Here is a 21,209-nt window from a genome sequence, read left to right as displayed (position 1 = left end):
CACACAGCGTATACTTCATCTACATACAACATTCTGTTTGTCTTTATGGAACAAGAGCAAAGACACAGCTAGGCTTTTTTTGGTTTGTCTAACAAGATAATGACTAATGCCTTTACCTCCTGTTGGTGATATTTTTCTTCTGTGGCCCCACATCTCTGTATATGCACTCTCTTTGTGGAGGCAGTGTGTCTGATCTCAATCTAGCTGAGTGAGTATCATCACTTAGTATCTTAGCAGTCAGAGCAGGGATATCAGGGTTATCTCTTCCCCCCAAAAAAGCGACCAGGAAAGCAGACACAGTGGAAAATGGCCACAATCTGTTCCTCCTTTCGATCAGCACCGACCACAGAGTTTCACAGCCTAAAACCGGCAGAGTGCTTTTGACATATCCACATCATCAGCTGAAGTGTGTTTGTCTCATATTTCATGTCCAACTGCAGTAAGCCGAACTGCTACACAAGCAGCTACGGATGCATTACGTCAGGGTGCAAAAAGACAAGGTGAGTAAAGCAGCCTGGCTCTGAGAGGACAATGCAGAGTATCTGGCAGCCCTAAAAAACAGCCAGCTCAGCTGTTCTAGGGGTGAAAGAGATAGAGACAGAGAGGACAGAGGAGAGTGGCAGGGTGGGGCATTATCTGTGTGAAACTCCATTGACTTTTATGGGACGACATCCAACAGCATCGAATGATGCTGAGCAAGAGCAAACAGGAAATGAGGTATTCTTATAGTAAGTCACTGTACCGACAGGCTGGAGTGCATCAGGTGACATGAAACACATGCTGAAAGTACATTAAAAAGGGCTTATGTACTGTTTACAATGTGAAAGGCAAATAATGGCAAACAGGTGTTCAAATCTATAAACTGAAAACATGCCTTTGGTGTCATTTTTCAGCAATTATTCAGTAACAATCAAAATACTTTCAGTGTGTGCCACATGGGGGTTTCCAATTACTCTGCAATGCACAGTGTGGGCATGTGACCATGTGGATTATACAGCCGAAATAAAATCAAAAGTCTAACAACAAGACAGATGTTATATGAGTCTCTTTCTCTCTTCAAGGCCCATAAACATGAGGATCTGCCCGTCTTTAATTGGTTTGTCAGTTAACAGATGCATCTTGGGCTGATAAATGACTCTTCTCCGCACTGAGAATTGCTTCTGTTCTCCGTCCTCCTCATCTGCTCACTGCACAGTTTATCTTTTTCGACAAAGACATTCTTTCAGCACGACCAGAGGGCACTTACTGAAGGCGAGCTGGCCTCAGAAAGGCCTCCTCTCTGGGGTCAGACGAGTAGGATCGAGGACACATGCCAGGCTCCATTGAACTGGAGCCGCTTTTCCCACAATATAAATACGTATATTGATGATTATTAGATGCACTATGCAAAACAAAGCATCCACTGAACAACTGAGGCCACACTCACAAAGTATTGTTTCCTACCACGAGGAGCTCCCCTAAGTGGCACTGGAATTCACAAATGCTGCTGAGGAACATTTCTCTTTGTCTGTGCATCTGAACCTCGTAGCCTCGCCAATGGGATTCCTCACGGTTCTGTTCATCCAAAACATGGTCAAACCATACACCCCAAATCCAAATCTAGACTGTTTACTGTCCTGTCACCACAATGGTGGAAGGAGCTACGCACTGACTTTAAGACAGCATCATATCCTCATGGCTGAATGCATCTATTGTAAGTCGCTTTGGATAAAAGTATCAGCTACATAAATGTAGTGAAATTTATTATTTCACATGGTGAAATGCACCAGGAGATGTTACCAGAATATTCTGCAGACATAAATGCACCCTAAGGGCGAGGAAATGACACCAGAAACGACACCGGTCTTGCCAAATGGAGCATTAGGGTCCTGCGTAGGTGTCATATGAACAATATTGGCTTCAGGCCAATGAAAAGCCTCAAAAAGCAATACATAATTACACACTCTACAAATCATGTGTAAAGGCTCTAAGATAAATCCCCCACCAAACTAATTTCTCCTCACGGCTGGGAGCAGAAAGATATCTACCTATGAGAAGAGAAGCTAAAAAAAAAAATCAGCCGTAGCTGATTCAATTATGCCCTGTACAAACATCTTTAATAATCATTGCTGAGGCTGGTTGGTTCGCACCCGTCATGTGATGCTGGTGCTTTGAACGAATTGGATGTTCGATGTGATAAGAGGAGCTCTTTAATGGCTTCTTTGACCTAAATCCGTACTAATCACTTTAGAGCTGTGACAAAGATTCTGGTGGATGGTGGTAATATTATTTTTAAGCCTACTGTACAATGAATTAAGCTCCCACCACTGGGATTTGAACATTCCTCCTTTGTTTCCCTGAACACAGGTTAAAAAAAGAGGATAAATATGACCATATGTTCTTGATATAAGTTGACATTATGTTTTTTTTTTCTCCTCCAAAATGTGAAAACCTCACACTCTGTGTCAAATCTTGGTTATGATCAGTTCAGCCCTCTCCATTTTCACAAGGCTCAATGAGAACATCTACTTACTCTGCCTTTAAAATGCCCTTTCATGCATACTCCCATGTCTCTTGTGAAGCTATGAATGGATTTAACAGAACTGGAATCATCAACAATCACAGTCACGAACAGTCAAATGAAACGGCAGCAAAAACAAACAACAAATTTGCCTGCATATGGCTCAGTATGTAAAATTAAATCAGCCGTTCAGACAGATATTCTGATATGTTTTTACACTCAGCAAGTGATAGCTACGACCAGTCTGCCAACTCCTCTGCTCTCACCCACTCTCCCATCTGTTGCCCACCTGATCCTCACAAACAACTCATCTGCGGCCGACCGGCAGACCCAAACCTACTGCTGGCATTCTGTTCAAAAGGGCCTGAAAGGACAGTAAAAAGGTGAAGGGTGAGTAAAAGTGGAATTATAGACCCATAAAGCTCATTTATCATGTGAGTGTGTACACATATGTGCAGCATGAGTGCCCGTGTGTGACTGTAGCACAGCTATATGTCTTCTTTTATTAATCTCCAGTCTCTTGCTCTACTTCAGATGCGGCCGGGCACAGCTGGTGATCTCAGCAGCACATCGCTCCTCTCTTCTCCATTCTTCATCTGCTCCTCCTCTTCTTCTTCACTGCAGCTCTAGTTTCCCCTTCCTTAGTCATTCAACCGTCTTCTTTCCTTTCCTTTCCTCCTCTGATCTCTCCTCTGTCCCTCCTCTCCTCTTTCTCTCTCCTCATTCCCCTTTCATTTCTTCCTCTTCCTTCATCTGCTTTGTTCCTTTCCTTTCCTCTGATCTCTCATCTTTCCCTCTTTTCCTCACTCCTCTCTCCCTGCTTGTGTAATTGTTTCAGCTTTAGTTCAGAAGTCACACTGGTAGAGGAGGAATGCACTGACTTAAAGCCTGTGTTTATCCATAGTCCGCTGGAATACAGTGTCACCTCTGCTGTATAAACTCTGATGCTAAAATCAAGCTCATTCGCCTCACAACTCATAGCCCTTCATTGTGCAAAAAAACTGGGTCTTTTCTATCTCCAAGCAATAACATCATCTTCCCAAAAAAGAAAGAAAGAAAAAAAAAAAACACAAAAAACCATCTGTCTTTTATGGAAGGCAGGGAGAACAACAGCATCTGCTCTCTCCAGGATCTACCAGCAGCAGCACAGTGTCCCACTCCAAGCCCGGATTGAACCGCTCCCCATTTTCCAATCCATCAATCTTCAGCCAGTCATGCTAATTTAATGTGTCCTGGTCCCTTAATGAAAACAGCCACCCAAACATGTCCAGCTGTAAGCCAAGGGTGAGAGGGTGTGGGGGCGGGGGTGAGTTTATGCATCTCTAACCCACCATCATCACCACATGGTGCTGAGGCCATTAACCCAACACATAGAGAAGAATCTATGATGCTAATTGCATTCATCTGGCTGCAGCTTCCTGGTGGGCTCATAGATGTGAGCCAGGAGTTTATAAATCCACACCGAGATGAGACGCTCCAATTATGACTTCATTAACATGCGCACCTGCATACTTCATCGGTGGCTGCTGATGTTGGGAGCGATCTTAACGACCTCTGGAGATGAATTTTAAAAAGAGGAGGCATTGTTTGGTTGTTGTGGCAGAGCCTGAAGCAGTGCGGGGCCTGACTGCAGCACAGAATGCATCGTGACAAACTGGAAAATGCAGATGTGCAAACAGATACTGTCTCAGCATTTCCTCAGTATGTAAAAGAGGGTATGGACTACAAGGAAATTAATAAGCAAAATTTCTAATAGTCTAAGTTATTTAATCAAGAAAAAGAAGCAAGTATTTGCTGGTTCCAGATTCATAAAGGAGGATTTCTTTTGTTTTTCTCCTTTTAATATCAGAGTAAATTTTATATATTTTGGTTTTGGACTGTTGGTCCAGACAAATCACGGCATATAAGGTATGATGGACATTTGTAACGATACATATATTTTAACGATGATCAAAACATTGTAGATAGTAGAGCTGAAATAAGGATGACATGTTTTCAAGAGAGAAATTACTCATTGAAATGTCAGTTTAAAAGATAATGAATTTTGTTCACCAGAAATAGTTATAATCTATAAAAACAGTAATAGACCGAAAGCTATAACCACGTCACATAACACAGTTTCTATCTCACCTAAGGGAAATAAAAGCGAGTTGACCTCAACCCTGATCCCCAAACAGCACAGAAAACAACATTTATGCATCTCCCTCATCTAAAATAAAAACACTGTCATCACTTAAGGCGACAGTGTGCAGAATGAGACTGCACCCAAAGCCCACTATAAGCTCCATCACCTGACTTGTCTAATGGGCCGTGGATAAACGGGAGAGCGGGAGAGTGACGGTGACACTGCATCTGCCGTGAGTAATGCGCCTAGCGCTGCCTCTGCGCTGGGTGCTGTCACACAGGAGACTGAAGTCATGCCTTGTGATGTCTCTGGGGAAGAAGGGGGGGGAGCTCGCCATCACTGATGGTGTTGCCAACACACAGTCGCTGCCATTCCACGACATGCCACAGCATTAAATGGAGCATGCTTCATTTTCAGAATTGCTCCTAATCCTAACAGCCCAGAGAAATGATGGCATTTTAAGGACTTGATGAAATGAAGAAACCAGATGTTCGGTAGTTTTGCTGATATAAGTTATATTAGTGTCGGGTTTGATTCACAGGAGAAAGAATAATCTAGAAATCAGAGGGAGTCTTGAATGTAAGGATACAGGCTTGCAGTGCAAAATGCTGACTGCAACTTTCCAAAATGTAGGTTAACAGGCTGATATTAGCATTCTAGCGCCGCTTCAGGTTTGCACAAAACAACAGAAGGCTTCCAATTCACTGCAACTGTTTACACTCGCTGACTGACTCCAAGGCTCGCAGAGCTGTTATTTTCATACATGCCACAGAATGTACAACAGCCGAGTTCATAATATAGGGTCTTATTCGCATGAAGTAAGGCTGGGGGTCGAGGTGAACACACTGCAGCGTGTCACACTGCATCACACAGGGTTACAACAACAGAAGATGCCGACTGCAAACATGAACACAGCATGAAATAAGCCCACTCTGTCAGATAGTGGGATTTCTAACGACCATCACAATGATTCTTCCTCCTCGTGGACTGTTTCGTAGTCAGGTGTGATACCCCCTAGTCACATAGCGCACACTGCAGACAGTATTACAAAGCATCTGTTACATATCACCAATCAAGCAAACACGTCCTTGCAACACAATGACATGTGGCCCCGATGGGAATTCAACCAGCAGCCTGTTTGTTATTGATTCTGAGCAGAAGGACAACTCTGCATACGTCTATGTGGAAACAGCATAGGTTATATATATTAAGCAAAAGTAAGGGAGGATACATTATACAGCAACGGGGGACACCTGTGGGACTGGTCACCACCTTTATTTACTCACACACACAATGACAACCCACATTCATAGCATCAGGTCAAATACAACCATCCAGACTGTCCATTTGCTCTATATCACATTCATATCAGCATCCACTCATCATTTTATTTTATTTTTTATTTTCCTTTGACTGATTAATTAATCAGTTAATGGAAAACCACTTTCTGCACTGAGACTGCAAATGCAAATGACTCTCCTTTACAAATGGGGGTTTTTGGACCCATCCTAAAGATGAATCATCTCCTTTGATTGACTGTAACCAATCCGACATCAATTCCAGCTGCCAAGTCAATCTTGGATGCTATCCACTGCTTTGGGGTCTGTTTCTGCCCTTGCCTTTGGGGACATGTAGAAAGACATCCTCCCCTCTACGGAAAAACTGCTGAGGATGAGACAGTATTTTGAAGGGGGAAATGTTGATCAATAATAAAAGCATAAGAGGCCGCTGCCCCTACCTCTCAGTCTAAAATCTGAAAGCAAAGGCCTTAGCAGATGTGCCGCCTGCCTTTAAGTCAGAGCACCTGAAGTGACAGCTAGAGGAAGCTGAGCTGCATCTGGCAGCATCTCCAGCAGACATCAAATAATCCTCTCAGCGCTGTGGGGCCTGTCCGCACCGGCCGGCAGCAGCGACAATAAGCACGAACCCTGCTGATGCTTCTGCTGCTGCAGCCGCCGATGAACACATCCATTCAACAGAGAGCCAGAGCCGATCAACACATTGCTTTTCCCTCCCTCTGCTCGCCCCTCAAGATGCAGTGCATGCGGCGGGGTGAGTGCACAGGCTGCAGTGGTCTGTCTGCCTTTGATGCTCGGCAGAATCCAGATTAAAAACACGACAATCGGCGTCAGCTACGCCTCCATATTGCTGTATTCTTTGCACCTGGTCATCACAGTCAAGCGGCATCACCAGGGATGCTGTGGCGAATGAAAACGCACCGACCCGCCACATCTACTGCACCATTATTGTCATCATGACACTGAGGACAACGGGGAAAAACGCAAACTCCATCTTCAAAAAAGAAAAAATAAGAGAGATGTTTAAACTCACCGTCTGATGCAAAACCGGCTCCTCTTTCTTCCCCCGCCAGCGAGTGTGTGTTGATGCTGTAGGAAACGATGGGGGGTGTGTGTGTGTATGTCTGTGTGTGTGTGTTTGAGGGACCGTGCCCGGCCAGTGTGTCCGTCCCCTCTCTCGGCCGCTGCAGCAGCAGGATCTGGTCCACACGGATTCTCCGCTCTCCTCTCCACCAGCTCCCCCTCCGCTGTCAAAACCAGCAGCCACAAAGATCGTCAACGCCTGCGAAAGGATGACACACTCGTCGGCAAAAAATCCTGAGCGGCAGTGGGGCCGCCCCTGCACACATGGGATCCTGTTTGCTCTGACATTGTTACAGTTGAACCGCATCATGTTTTATTTAGTGGAAATAATCTGTGGGTGTTTATTTAGGCCAAAACGCTCGGTTTTTAAAACATTTCTTTTGTTTTGTTCTTATTGCAGGGGTGTCAAACGCGCCACATTAATGCATGATTATATAGAAAATACATAAATAAATGGACGTTTTGCTGCTTCGTATAGCTCAATGCAATTTTGCTGTAGCCTAGATCATTAAATTATTATCAGTGTACCATGCAGGGCTGCAGCCAAGTGTCTCCACTGGTGTATAGACTGTTATTATAGTAAATTAAGCTATTCATTTTAGCAAAGTGGATTTATTGATTGCCAAAGAAAAAAAACAAAACAGTTTCAGCCCTTGACACTGTGGCAATGACTCTCATCTCCAGACAACACGTTACTTCTGGTACATGGAAAATATGTCAGAGTGACACCTCTTTATTCTGCGGTCGCTGCCAATCCGGTGCAAAAAGAAAGAAAGAAAAAAAAATCCCAACTGCAGCGACTCCGTTTTAATGAGCGGCAGCAGCGGGACCTGCAGACAGAGACGTGCGAAATGAACAATGACCCTGCGGAATGCTGTTAACGTCCTTTAAACCATCTAATGAAATCTCTCTGCATCCCTGAAATAAAGTCACCTGTAGCCTTGCATGGCCGTGGTAATCAAACAGGCTAGTATATCTTATTTATGGAGTATTTCTTATATTTATCAAGAGAAATAGCGTTTTTTTGTTTTTTTGTTTTTAAATTCCCGGGATAATTTTATGCTTTCCTTCTAATTTGATTTTAAAATGTGAGAAGTTAGCAATTTAATCACTTCCAATACCTTGCTGAACTGTTATACATTTCATTTATTGCAGACCACACGTTACATAGTACAGCAAATGCAGTGATACTTCAACAATCGTGTCCTTCTAGACAGCAGTGGAGTACATATACTCAAGTAATGTACTTTAAAATTTTGGGTACAAATTTGAGGCACTTGCAGATTACGTGAGTATTTTATTTTATACTTGTACTCTACTGCTTTCAGGGGTAAATCTTGTACTTTTTACTTCACTACATCTGTCTGACAACTTCAATTACTTTCCAGATTCTAACTTTTCATGCCCTTCCTGTACATTGAAAACCCCCAAAAATGACCCAAAAACACAGACAGACAAGGATCCTGGTTCTGGATGTTTCCCATGTCAGACACAGGTGTTTCTCTGCCATGGACACAGGACAGGTGGCTCATGCAGACACGGACATGTCTGCTCTGGTGTCAAACGGCCCACTGCACATTTCATTATCATTACTGCCCTGCCAATCCACATTACACGTGCTGTGTGTGTGTGTGTGTGTGTGTGTGTGTGAGCACCCCTCACCCCTATCACTCAGTTCCAACATGGGACAGCTGAAGCACGTCTTCCACACATTAAGACCTTGCCATCAATACCAGTAATGTCCACACTACCTCTCTCTCACTCCCTTTGTCAACCAGTCAAATAAGTGGAAGTGAAAAGAAGGCGGCGACTACATTTTCAACCATATGTTTTGATAAAAACTGGAGCTGGGCTTCTGTGCCATGGCTTATTCACATGTCTCCCACCGTAAGGCATGTTCAGGCCATCAGCATCGTGTGAAAAAAAGAGACGTATGCACGCGCAGTTTCTTCACACGATAAATGCATGTAACACTCATCTAGGCCGAGGGGCACGAGCATGAGCAAGTGCGTCATGTTGCGTTGCAGCTAATAATGCAGAGGAGTCCTGGGGGAAGGCTGGGACCAAAACAAAGAGGAGTTTTAGGAACAGAGTGCCACTCACACGGCGTGATTCAACATGAGATAAAAATGTGTCTGCACAACAAAGCTATGCTTCATCGCACCGATTGAAACGCCTAATTGCTTTCAATGGGTGTAACTTCGAAAACATAATGAGATCTTTTCATACATCTTGGTGTTGACCTGGGAGATTGAGTTTGCACTGCGCAGTGTTGTTTGATAGTCATGCACGGCTGTTGGACAAATAGGATGTGTGTGCGCAGGTGTGTCCCCACACTAACCGGCTGGCAGGGATCTGTGGAGAAGCGCAGCGCTGTGTAAACCGCTCTGCCTGTTTGTTTTCAACCAGGAGACGTGACGACTGGCAGATTTTTTTTTCCCCCAGCGTGACATTACAGACATACTACTGTGGAGTGTGAAATACTTTCAGGTGCTTTTCAGCTACTGTCTCTCTCCATTCCATCGTTGCATCATACTGTATGAAGCCTCTGAACTAATTAACAAGCAATCCTTTTCTGCGATGTTTCATCAGATTTCTGCTGCAAGACAGAACACTCAACATGTTTCAGCATCATGTGACGCTTTTCAGATCTACCCCAAACCTCCTATGTGTACTTTAAAACCAGTTTATGCAGGCCAGGATATTTTTCAGCGAGACAATGCCTCCTTTGACAGCGACCACATACAACTGCCTTCCTAACTTGGTCGGAGAGCAACATCCCAGACAAACTATGATGTGAAGCAGCTGAGATGACCCAGGTAAGAAAAGTGACTGTCTGTGGATTTCTCTCCTCTCTATTTCTTCCACATTTCTATTCCTGTGTGGGCTTCACGCACACTTCTAACTCCTCTGGGTTGTACTTGTTGGCTTACTCGCACCATTGGAGATTTGCAAACTCATAGATTATGATCATGTGTGTAAATGTTTACACGCAGTCGTACTTGCGGCTACGTTGGGCGAGCCGTGACAGAACGAGGTGAGGCGACCTGCACAAACATCTCCTTGCATACTGCACTGTTGTTTGTATGAGGGCACTTTCCTGGCAGTTGAGCTGATAAAAATGTAAATAATAAAATATGCCAACTGAAGGAGGGGGGAAAAAAGCAACAGCAGAGAGAGAGAGAAAAAAAAGAGGTGGATTGTGTAACACATTCCTGCCAGATCAGGGACAATTTTAGGCAAACGTGGGCACACATACATTGAGAGGATTGTAAATGAGAAGGGAACTATAACGGTTGCTAGGGAACACCATAAGACCAGACAATCCAACTCTGCATGAGGAGGAGGAGGAGGAGGAAGAGAGACGGGCCGCTCCTGCCACAGCAACTCCTCGCACAGTGGTATGAACTATATTTCCCAGTCCTTCATGTAAACACAGCCTGGCAGACCTTACTTTGTCCTGGCACTCTGGCCTTTCATCGCCGTCACCAGAATCTCATATTCACCTCGTTTGTCTGCCTTGACTGTGCTCGTCGAAGATGCTCCACGCGCTGCTGGGTGGGATGTTTGAATCATTTGCGCTGTGTTTGACAGGGAGAACTTCACAGCGATGATTACAGGCCAGGATTAAAAGTTTTTCCAGAGCGGCAGAGGTGTGTGGCGAAGGTTAAAACTGAGTCAAGCTCAAATGTTCTAGCAATACTTTACAAAGCAATTCGCCAGGGGGTTTGGTTTGAGTCTGGGTTACTTTCAGCTGTACATGACCAGCTTTGACAAGTATCACTGCCTACTGTCGCCCAAAAACAACATAGGTAAAGGTAATTACGCACATGCTGCTCATTAATTAAGCATTGAAAAATACATTTTAGGAGGCCTTTCAGTGCATCAGCTCACACCTGCTTTGTTATAACACCTAACTAAAATGTGTTATATTAATCCAAAATTCCATGAGCCTTTAAGAGGTTCTTGGTAAACTTTGCCTTTGACGCATGGCTTCATCTTCCAAACACATTTTCTGCCATATTACCAGGCTTCAACACACAGACCCTCCTGTAGGATCTGTCACCTCGGTATCAGTGTTGACCCACTGAAGACACCCTTCTAGAGTCAGGCCAAGAGAAGGCAACACAGCCATAAATCAGACCTTGACGTCTGGGTGAAGCTTGTCGTGGTGATGCTCGAGCTGGCACTGGGGGGAAAAAAAGGGCCATCAATCCATCAGTGAAGCCGGTTACAACTTTGACAGTTTGAAACCGGGAGAGAGGCACCAGTCAAGTGAAATACTTGACACATTATTCTGTTTCTTTCTGACATCTGTCATTGTTGCGGAGGCTCGTAGGTATGCCTCCTCGTGGCGTATTATTCACGGTGATTGGGGTAACGACAGTCTGACTGGGAGGAATGACGCTGAGGAATTTCAGCGGATCTTCAATGGGATCAGAACAATCAGAGCAGAAAATCAACGTGTGCGCTATTGTGGAAAAAAGAAACAATTCATCATAGGATGACACACAGCATTCCTTTGTGACAACTCTATTGTTAGGCTCTCTGTGATGTGTGCGTGTGGCAGCAGAAAAAACATTATACATATCAAACATATAGTGTTTCAGTTCATGAGCAGAATTTCAAAGAAAAGATACAGAGGTCAAAAGAGAACAGGATTTAAATCAAGGTTTTGAAGAGCAGGTTTTATTTTTTCATGACATTTTTTGTTTTGTATTTTCGCATTTCACCAAGCAACAAAGACGGGAGGGATCAGGGGAAAATTTAAAAGTGCTGCGTATTCAGAAAACGTGCGTCAGCAAGGAGGAATTCAGGCTTGAGTGAGGTTAAAGGCATCATGGGCCACGATGGAGGACATGCTTTGCACCACAGGGAAAACAAGTGGCTGTGTGTGCCAATACAGGACAGCGAAATCAAGAATCAGCTCCAATTTTTTTTGTCATATTCTTAAGTTCTAGCAAGAGCACCCAAAGAATTCATTGTTACTTGAGATACTATTTACATTTTCATGGTTAAGAGTGACATTTTACAAAGTGCTTGAGGTCTTTCTTCTGTACAGTCTTAGAAATAGGCAGTCACGTTTCACGGTGAATTCACATTAATTTCTTCTTAATGTTTTCAAGTTAGTGAAAATGCAAATGAGCATCAGTCTTATTTCTTTACAAAATAACTGCAGTAATCATATTAGCATTAATTCTCCATGACATGGCCCTGTGTCAGTGCCACATAACCGTCTTTTGTGCAGTCAGTCGACAAACACTTTTCGCCATCATGTCATTCATATCTTTATGAACTTGTGCACACATTTGTATCCTTTCTCTGATAAAGCGAATGATTTTTCTGTCTCCATTATCGACACATCTGTCCCATAAAGTACAAATTACATCACATTGTAATTCCACACTATTATTTACTGTGTTGTCTTTCTGAATAAATAACCATGGTTATACATTTCTCAAACAGTCCTTTTAGTGTTCAAGTAGATAATAATTAAACCATGTGAACCAGTTATTTGGTTCCCCGCTCTAAAGTGCCCCTCGAGATGCTTAAAAATATGTCCAGTTTATTCCCTTTTCAACTGTTAATCTATCAGGTCTTGGGTGCTTTTACACTTGGTGTCTTCTTACCTTAAAAACTTTCTCTCACGGCCAACAGCTACAGCTTGGAGATGAAGGGGAGGCCCTCGTACATGTCGCCCTTGAGCTTGGCCCACTCGGCCAGTCTCTGGATGACGCTCTTCTCCTGGCCCAGCACGCTGGCCGCCTTCCTCAGCTTGGCCTCGTTGCGCTCCAGGTAGCGCTCCCCCTCGCTCTTGAGGAAGTTCAGCTTCTCGACGCGGCTCTCGTTCAGCGGGATGTCCTCCGTCATGTAGGGGTTGAAGCGGAAGTAGGTGTCAGGGGGCAGGAGAGCGTCCAGCATGGCGTGCACCTCTGAAAATAAGGATGGCGGCAGCTATCAAAGTCAGGCAGTAGCTCAAAGAAATTCTGCAATCTCTCTTTTGGTTTATATTTCAAGATACTGCACCGAACACTTGCTGTGACCGCATGCCTCTACTGTGTGATTTATAAATGACTGTGTGACGTGAAACACATAAACAGCATTCAGTGTGGTCTTACCCTCTGTGTCTGTGGCGCTGCTGATGACGTTGGTGAGCTTGGCCTTGAGGCTCGTGTAGGTCGTGTTGTTCTTGCCCGCCGTCTCATACCGTCCGGTGCCCAGAGACAACACACACTGCAGTGGTGTGTTAGGCCACAGACACTTACACTCATGGATGGCCAACGCCGTGGGGTTGTTGATGAGGAGTCCACCATCCTAAAAGGAGGAGACAGATGGGAGGAGAAATGATAAAGGGAAGGAGAAGTACAAATAAAATGAAAGAAGACAGTCAGTTACTCCAAAGTAACCCAGCTGTAAGGCACCAAGTCAGTGACGTGTGTGAAAGTGTGACAGCTTCATACTAATACTGCACCTATACGACAAGAAGGAGGTCATATCAAATTTAAATGATCTGCAATGGGCATGTTTGTGTGGAAGTTCAACTGAGGTAGGACAGAAAATAAAAACACCAGCCACAAAACAGTAGAGTCACCTTCAGCGTTTCATCAGCCAAATATGCTTCCTAGCCGAGACTAATGCAAGAGACACACTGTATGTATAGAATAGTTTTAATATATTTGCTTTGACAGCCTGAAGGGGACAAATGAGGTGAAGTGAACAAGCTGTCCCAGAGCTACACAGCTTGAGGCCGGAGGAAAAGAAGCTCCCTGGCTGGAGATGTGCTGCGCTGGCAAACAGGTCTGTTTATTCAGAAGTAAACAAGTAGGAAAAGCTGTCTTTTTAGCAGCTATCAGCAGCTAAAATAAATCTGATTTGATGTCATTTGGCCTGGAATTTTGCTCCAGAAAGAGTCTGCATGACATGAATTTAGCTCGACTGACACAGCATTTTGTATTTAAGTATTCCAAGCTTGACCGACTTAATTAAGTTACACAAACGATGCGCTTGCTTTTGCATTAAATAATGTTACTGGATTCATGAAAGAGTTGCTGCCAACAATGACAGAACGAGGACAATCGAGCTGAATGGATGCCTGGATCAATTTAGCGCAAAACACTCTTTCTCAGCCTTTCCCCAAGTCCAGTTTTGGACCTTTTCCAGCCACTGAAGCAATTTTGGCTTGGATTGATAGAGATGGAGAGTGTGGCCCACAAGAGGTCTGATCCTCCCCAGCAGAGTCGGGATAAAGGTCATTTCTATGTCTCTAAAAGGAGGTGGGCGGCAGAAAAGAACCCAAGAAGCCTAAATTCTCTCTTTCTACTGGGATAAAGCAAACAATGTGTGGCATTAGAATATGACAGCCAACAACAACCAGTGCAGAAAAACAACCATCACCATTTGTATCGCTTTATTTATTTAAATGCAAACTAAGTTGCAAATGACTAAATTAGTCCACTCTGCTAACCTGGTATCATTATGGGACAATACTGCCTAAAGCATATCGCTCTTAGCCTAATTATACAGCTGTTTACCCTCAGGTGTAAGCTATTGAAAGAGCATACTACAGTTCACACTCTTGAGGCAGCAGGTTAATTACACAGCTGCTCCTCAACTCTGACCCCTAACCTCTCACCCTGAGGTCTCACCCGACTGAATAACATCCATCCTCCATCCAATCACAACAAAATGCTGCTAATATGCAGCATCTTCATGCAGGCACATGGCTGGGTATTGCTCTAATAAAGAACTACAGCTCAGGGAGAAATATCTGTGTGCATATATGTATTTCAGGTGCTCTTCAACGGCAGAATTTTCCTGAGAAATACCACTGCTAGTGCTGAAAACTAGAGTAGGAGTGAGACCGGGGGGTGGCAACGGCAGCTCAAACTGTCGATGAAACACTATGCAGCTCCAAGAGGAATGTGGAGAACAACACGCGCAGACACACAATTCATTCACTCTCCATCTTTCCATCCCTGCTGTCATCCCAGAGCCCATGGGAAGCAAACGGATACTTGGAAACAAGTGGAAATTCTGTCTTGTTCATACATTAGTAGAAATACTAGCAAATAGTTTTTTGGAGACAACAGACTGCACTTACATTCGCCCGACTTGCTTAATTAGTAGCTGGAAAAAGCGTGGGCTCGAGCAAAGAACTAGCTGGCCCTTTATTTTCATTCTAATTTCAGAGAATCAAAGCTTGGGTGAGTAAACGTGCAGAGTGGGATTGGAGATGAGTATCTGTTATTGACTTAAACGTTGTTAAGGGCTGTCTAAGAGGACTGTTGCATTAGGAAATGGCAGGGGAAGAGAAACACTTGTTAAAAGCAGTGACATGGCTAATTTTGCCTAAGTAGGTTATTGAAATTAAGCTAAGCCTTGAGCATAATTGCTGCCCATAAAGACCATCTAAAGATATCTGGCCTAATAATCAAACTTCATAAAATAACACATTGAAGGCGCACTGTGATACGGGCCCTCGTGGTGTAAAACATAAGGCACAGTAGAAAGTAATGCTACAAACACTGCAGTCAAGCATCAGATGACTTAACAGCCTGATTTTTATTCAATGACCTCCGAATCTATCATTCTTGAACCTGTTTTCTTTTCCATTTGAGCCACCTCAAACATGCTTTTAGACAGCCTGACACACCGGAGCCCTCGTTAATATTCTCTGAAGCTTTCCATTTCTCTGCAGGAAGGCAGGCTAAATCATAAGAGGACGAGGCCTTTGATGTTCAGGGGGCACAGACCGGGTCCAAGGACTCCCTCTCTCTACCTCCATGTCATTCTCTTCACTCTCTCTCTCTCTCTCTCAGACTCTTGACAGCCAGAGGAGAGGATGAACCAATTAGGGGATTGCCTTCAAGGTTATGGGTTTGAAAAAGTGAAGCAAATCTAGACACGTACCCTTGATGTGTGCGCACACACACACACACAAATAGGGAGTGCAGCGTACTTCCCACTGCGTCTGTCCTTGCCGCTCAGAAATGCAGCACCACAGTGGAAGTGTATTGATTGGTAAGATTTCAAGCAAATGACCCTCTCACATTAAACCGCGGCTCTCAGAGAGACTTTTTATTTGCACCACTGTTGATTGATGCTGATGCAAATTTGAAGAAAAATCACCTCAAAGGACAATGTCAGAACATTATGGATCACGTTGCCGCATTTTGGGACAAAATGACACCTAACTCAGATGCTGTAAGCCTGAAAATTAAACCGATGCCACTTAACACTGTTTTTTCACACCTTCTAAGCCACACTGCTCTTCATCCATTCTGCAGGATGTGCAATCATTAACCTCCTTTTTCAAACTTAGCAAAGACACCTCCCAGTTCTCCTAGTTCCACATCATACCTGATGGAGGTCTTTTCCCAGGACAAATTCCTGGAAGTAGCCCGGGGCGGCAGACGAGGCCCTGATAGCCTGCCACATTTTGTGTTTGCAGTCTCCAAGGTAGTGGGATCTCACTCCAGGCATGAGTCTGTAGTTCCTAAAAACGTAGGCCTTCAGGGGTAAACCCCTGTTCACAATGGCACTCACTGCTGACACCTGGTGGACATTCAAAAAGCATATTTAGAGAAGAACGTGTACAAGCAGTATGTGTCGCTCTGCTGGTCCTCAAATAAAATGAACCTGTGCACAAATATTTGAAAGTGTTTATCCAAACAGTGTGGATCTGAAAAGACATGTGACTTACTTTAGGGCAGTGCGGGTCCCTGGCGCTCTCGATCATATGGCCCTCGCCCATCCGTTCTCTAATGAATTCACAGAAATAGATCAGAGATGCAGACACATTAGACTACTTCAGAGTCTTTGAAATCAAGAATACAAGGGTGGAAGACAAAAGGCAGGGATGAAGAGTCCTGCAGACTCACTTCAGGATGTTTTCCCATATTTCACTGTCATAGAAAGCATGGCTCCAGCCCATTTTAACAGTTCCAACGATGACATTCTGTTTGAAGACATCCGCTCCCAGCTTCCTGTACATCTCCTCACACTCCTCTAAGGGGATCTGGAAAATGCCCAGCATGAAGGCCAAAATGGCTCCTATAATAGAGAGGAACAAGTGTGATGTTCTGGCGAGAAAGAGAGTTTATGTACATGAAAAAAACAGTGATGAAAATATACCTGTGCTGACTCCACAGATGTAGTCGAACAGCTGGTGGATTCGTTTGCCAGTCAGGTTCTGCAGTTTGTGGAGAGTCTGCAGAGCCAGCAGTCCCCTGTAACAAAGTCACAACTTTTACACAACTAGCCTGACTATAGCTCTAAACATGGAGACATTGTACATTTAGCCTGCAATGATAACTGTTACCCGAACCCCAGTTTGGGATCTACATTTCATATGGTCAATTCAGTTCTGGGTCTGGTCCTGTTCTTTTCAACAGGTCTTGGGTCTGTTTCACTTTACCTTGTTCCTCCTCCATCGATGGCCAGCACCCGAATTCCTCTGCCTTTGACGGGATCGGTGTAGCCAACCAGGGCCAGCGCTTCTCTCACAGCAGCCTGAAGAGGAAGGTCTCTGGCCTGGCGCAAACGCAGCAGGCAGGGCAGCACGCTTTCCTGAAAGGTCACAAGCATAGTGACGGCTAAAATTTCCAAAACCTGACAAAAATATTTGATGGCCGTGCAACACATCTGACATTAAACTGAGCTGAGGCATACGGAAAATAAAAAATTCTGACAGTGATGCATACTAACCTTGACAGCTACACCTCGCGTCTCGGGGAACTCCAGGAGGTGATAGCTGAGCTCTTCCACTCGACTGGTGAGGAGCTTGACATCAGTGACTCTCTGAAGGCCTTTCACCAGGGCTCTGGTCCTGTTATGGACACTCACTCTGGCTATTATCTGCATGACAAATACACATGGTGAACAAAACATTCAGAAGAATATAGTGCAAGTTAGCTCAAAGTTCAGTTTACACAGATTAAAATGAAATAGTCCACATTCATTTCTTCTGATTTTTAACCTTACCTTCTCTCTCTGAGCTAACAGCTGTTGCTTCACTTTCTCTTCTTCACTCTCTGTCTTCTCCGCTGCCTTGTCCACAGAGGGCTCTTCCGCAGCGACCGCTGGAGACTTGTCTTTCTCAGCTGAGATGCTTTTGGAATCGCCTCTGAATTTGGGGACCAGGGGTGCGATGTAGCTGCCGACGAACGCCTGAACGCTGGGCCGAGGGTAGGAAAGATAGTGGGTGAAGCCTTTTTTAGGGGAGCTAGCAGGCGCAGGGATGGACTGAGGTGTGCTTTCAGCTGCAGGCATGTCCGACGACGGCGCCCCTTCTGGAGGACTGAGTTTTACTGATGGAGATGGAGGAGAGGTAGTGGGTGCATCAATATTTTTAGCCTCTGCCACTGGTGACAAAATAGGAATGTGGTCCCCCGCTGTCCGAGAACCAGCACTCAGAATGGGCTCAGAAACAGGATCATCTCCTCCTCTGTGCTGCTGCGGGGGCCTGTCGTTGCCATTTTCCACTTGTGTGCTGGTGCCAAAGTAACTGTTGATGTGTTGAGCCAGAGTTTTATACGTCTCATCCATGTTGGTGGACAGACCTGCTGGGTGAAACAGCTGCATAGTTTGTTTCGCCACAGCTGAGGAAGAGCTCGATGCAGACGCATTTGCTGCCGAGGCCAAATTGGGTGTGGACTTCTTTGTGGCGACGAAGGGCTTTTCTGCAACTTGTTGGCACTGCTTGTCTGACTCCTCCTCTGCTGCGTTCCTCTCACCTTCTTCCTCTTCATCTTTCATGGTGGTTTCTGGTGGCGAGGCAGTAGCTGAGTTGGTAGAGGCTAAGGTCTCGGCTTTGGCCAGGGCTTTTTCTGCGTGGGTGCTGTCGACCATGGTACTGCCAGGCTTGAAGCGGGAGAACTTGGAGATGAGATCTGTGCTGCCTACTGCCTTGGTGACGCTGTCCAGTGTCGTCCTGATTCGAGACATGCGTTTTCTGGCTCAGTCGGAACAGCAGAGGAGAACTGGGAAGTTAATCTGTCAAAAGGACGACGCTTGATGTCTGCGTAAAATGCAGCATTCTGGCAGACTACCTGCCATTGGCTACAAGGGTTTTAGTCGAAATTGCATTTTGGAAATGTGCAGTTTATTCCAACGCTCCCTGAAAAAAAAAAATGGGACAAAATTTATCTCAAGAGACTATTTGAGAAACGCTTTATCAGAGGGGAAAACATATTACAGTGCAACGGAAAAGTGGGCCAACAGAGGGCTCCATTTGACACCCCATCCATCCTGGTAGCCATGGAAACTATTACAGCAACAAAAACAGATGCGGACAACAGCTTTTACAAAAATAACAAGCTAACCCCTCCTGTTACCAAACGCTGTGTGCTGTTCATTGTTACAAAGGAGAGATGGACGAGGACCGACATTCAGCGAATCTGAATTTCACAACGGAGTCGGCTCATCTTGTGAAAGCTCTGCTGGAGAGACACCGCCACTTCGGCACGATGGAGCAGGTGGATAAGCCTCCCGACGGTCGGGAGTGGAATATTCACTGGGTTGCTAGCAAAGACTTTACAGTCGAAGTGGGGAAAAAGCAGATTGGGGCGTATATTCAAACCTGGGAGATACAGCCCCGCTGGCGTCACAGCGTGGACTTTCTCTACTCAACTGAGGAGGAGCATCATACCTTCTACCACTACCGGGCCCGCTTCAGCACCCCGAGCCCGCGGGAGCCGATTCAGGGGACAGCTGGCGTCTACTTCACCGTGGGCATATCTAAAGTCAAACCCCAAACTCTGCCCGTGGAGGTGCTCTTCGTCGTGGAGTCCGGCAGACTGGTGCACACACCCGGGAGGACCAGGTTCAGAGAGAAGTGGCTGGTTGACGTTATTGAAAGCAAGACTTTGCTCCGAAGAGCTCTCTGAGCCAACTGACATTACACCGCCGAAGCATTAACCGTTAGCTTGCCAAGCGAGGTTTAAGGTTAAAGCTAATTAAAACGTATTCAAAACAACGTTGCTTTTTGTGTTCGATAATACGCTTAATCTGTTCCGCTAAATGAACAGACACTTCACGGCCGTGATGTTTGAACGCTAGCTTAGACACGCTGACGCTAGCTGGACAGCTGACCGATTACATTATCCAGACGTTGAGTAATGGATAGACAGTATCGTGTTAATTTGTCGAATTTTACGAAGTCACAAAATAAGCAAATTGCCATGTTCTTACCATACGAAACAAAGACTTTTCGATAGGCTGCCAAAATGTTTCATTCACGGTGGTGCTGGTACAATATCTCAACGGGTGCTGGTCAGAAAAAATAAACAGGAAGACGAGAGGAAGTGACGTATACCCCGGATTTTTGTTACAGTGCAGTATTTTATTTGTACCACTAGATGGCGACAAAACAGCTTCTGAATAAAAAGAATAAACCTTTTAATTGCGAAAAGCACGAATTTAATACAGATACGGTGAACCCACAGTATGTGCAGTATAACATTTGAATGCATTGGTAATGAAGTTTGCTAATCGTATTGTAGTATCACTTTGGGCTAAGTTAACTCAGTCAGCACCAAAGTGAGCAGCAGTTATACAGTTCAGCACCATGGAGAGCAACTTTTAATCCAGTACCACCACGCCTGTGTTTTGCTTGAAGCCATTGGTGGTTTAACACTGTTAAACTTCAGAAGTCCTCAACTCCTCCTTCACACCTCACCACAGCAGTGTTTTTTCTTGTGTAGCATAAAGGGACAACTTGGATTCCACTGTGCAACCTGTGATAACATCATCTAGCTTTCATGGTCTTTCAGCACTTGGAGAGCCATAGCCTGGCATGCTATGTGACAATGGCTGAAGACCACTGCGTCCACCGGTAATGATAATAATCTGTTTTAAATCTGACGGATCCAAGCAGGTGGCTGGCCTGCTAAAGGTTAATAGACGTGCATGTGTCTTTTCAAAAGGATCTCGTTCACAGGGTGAGGACTGAAAAACACCTTGCAGTTCACTTGAGTATCACTTCTTTTGAGAGGGGCGGTGGTGGCTTGACATCCCCATATGTCTTTTGAAAGGCTTGTACATTTATATCACTGTGTCATGGTAGGGTAGTAACAATTGCTAATGAGTAGAAAGGAGACTGGTTATACTCAGGTCAGAGTGAGGTGAACAGAAAAAAATGTGGCACTGAGGCCAACAATGCAGCAAATTACTGGGGCCATTGTGGCATATTATTATGTTTTTT

General features: G+C 44.7%; 3 protein-coding genes across 9 annotated transcripts in view; 1 reads left to right on the top strand and 2 right to left on the bottom strand.

The window, feature by feature from the left end:
* The window catches only part of nrcama (neuronal cell adhesion molecule a), a 48,816-nt gene extending 41,626 nt beyond the window's left edge, over window positions 1-7,190 (bottom strand). For all 7 annotated transcript variants that reach the window (XM_076722796.1, XM_076722800.1, XM_076722801.1 and 4 more), the window contains exon 1: window positions 6,957-7,190. The gene's annotated coding sequence lies outside the window, so the exon portion shown is untranslated. The remainder of the gene's footprint in view (window positions 1-6,956) is intronic.
* Window positions 7,191-11,670: 4,480 nt separating this feature from the next.
* pnpla8 (patatin-like phospholipase domain containing 8) lies at window positions 11,671-20,316 on the bottom strand. The gene is made up of 10 exons (XM_076722229.1): window positions 20,198-20,316; window positions 17,990-19,124; window positions 17,714-17,863; window positions 17,424-17,575; window positions 17,141-17,235; window positions 16,888-17,059; window positions 16,710-16,767; window positions 16,367-16,561; window positions 13,126-13,321; window positions 11,671-12,939 (listed from the first exon to the last, which is right to left on the bottom strand). Exons 2-10 carry the CDS (start codon window positions 18,950-18,952, stop codon window positions 12,665-12,667), a joined length of 2,256 nt encoding a protein of 751 aa, XP_076578344.1. The 5' UTR covers window positions 18,953-19,124; window positions 20,198-20,316; the 3' UTR covers window positions 11,671-12,664.
* akap14 (A-kinase anchoring protein 14) lies at window positions 19,378-19,893 on the top strand. Its single transcript, XM_076722846.1, has one exon. It carries the CDS (start codon window positions 19,378-19,380, stop codon window positions 19,891-19,893), a length of 516 nt encoding a protein of 171 aa, XP_076578961.1.
* Window positions 20,317-21,209: the final 893 nt, after the last annotated feature.

Source organism: Chaetodon auriga, chromosome 22 (assembly GCF_051107435.1).
Source record: "Chaetodon auriga isolate fChaAug3 chromosome 22, fChaAug3.hap1, whole genome shotgun sequence".
Taxonomy (NCBI): domain Eukaryota; kingdom Metazoa; phylum Chordata; class Actinopteri; order Chaetodontiformes; family Chaetodontidae; genus Chaetodon; species Chaetodon auriga.
This window is presented reverse-complemented; position numbering and strand designations above follow the sequence as displayed.

Excerpts from the sequence above, each read along its gene's own strand:
- pnpla8 (XM_076722229.1), bottom strand. The coding sequence starts at position 18,952 with ATGTCTCGAATCAGGACGACACTGGACAGCGTCACCAAGGCAGTAGGC. Across the intron at positions 17,864-17,989 it reads TGTTAGCTCAGAGAGAGAAG|ATAATAGCCAGAGTGAGTGT; the intron begins GTAAGGTTAAAA and ends TTTGTCATGCAG. Across the intron at positions 12,940-13,125 it reads CAGCGCCACAGACACAGAGG|AGGTGCACGCCATGCTGGAC; the intron begins GTAAGACCACAC and ends CCTTATTTTCAG.
- akap14 (XM_076722846.1), top strand. The coding sequence starts at position 19,378 with ATGGACGAGGACCGACATTCAGCGAATCTGAATTTCACAACGGAGTCG.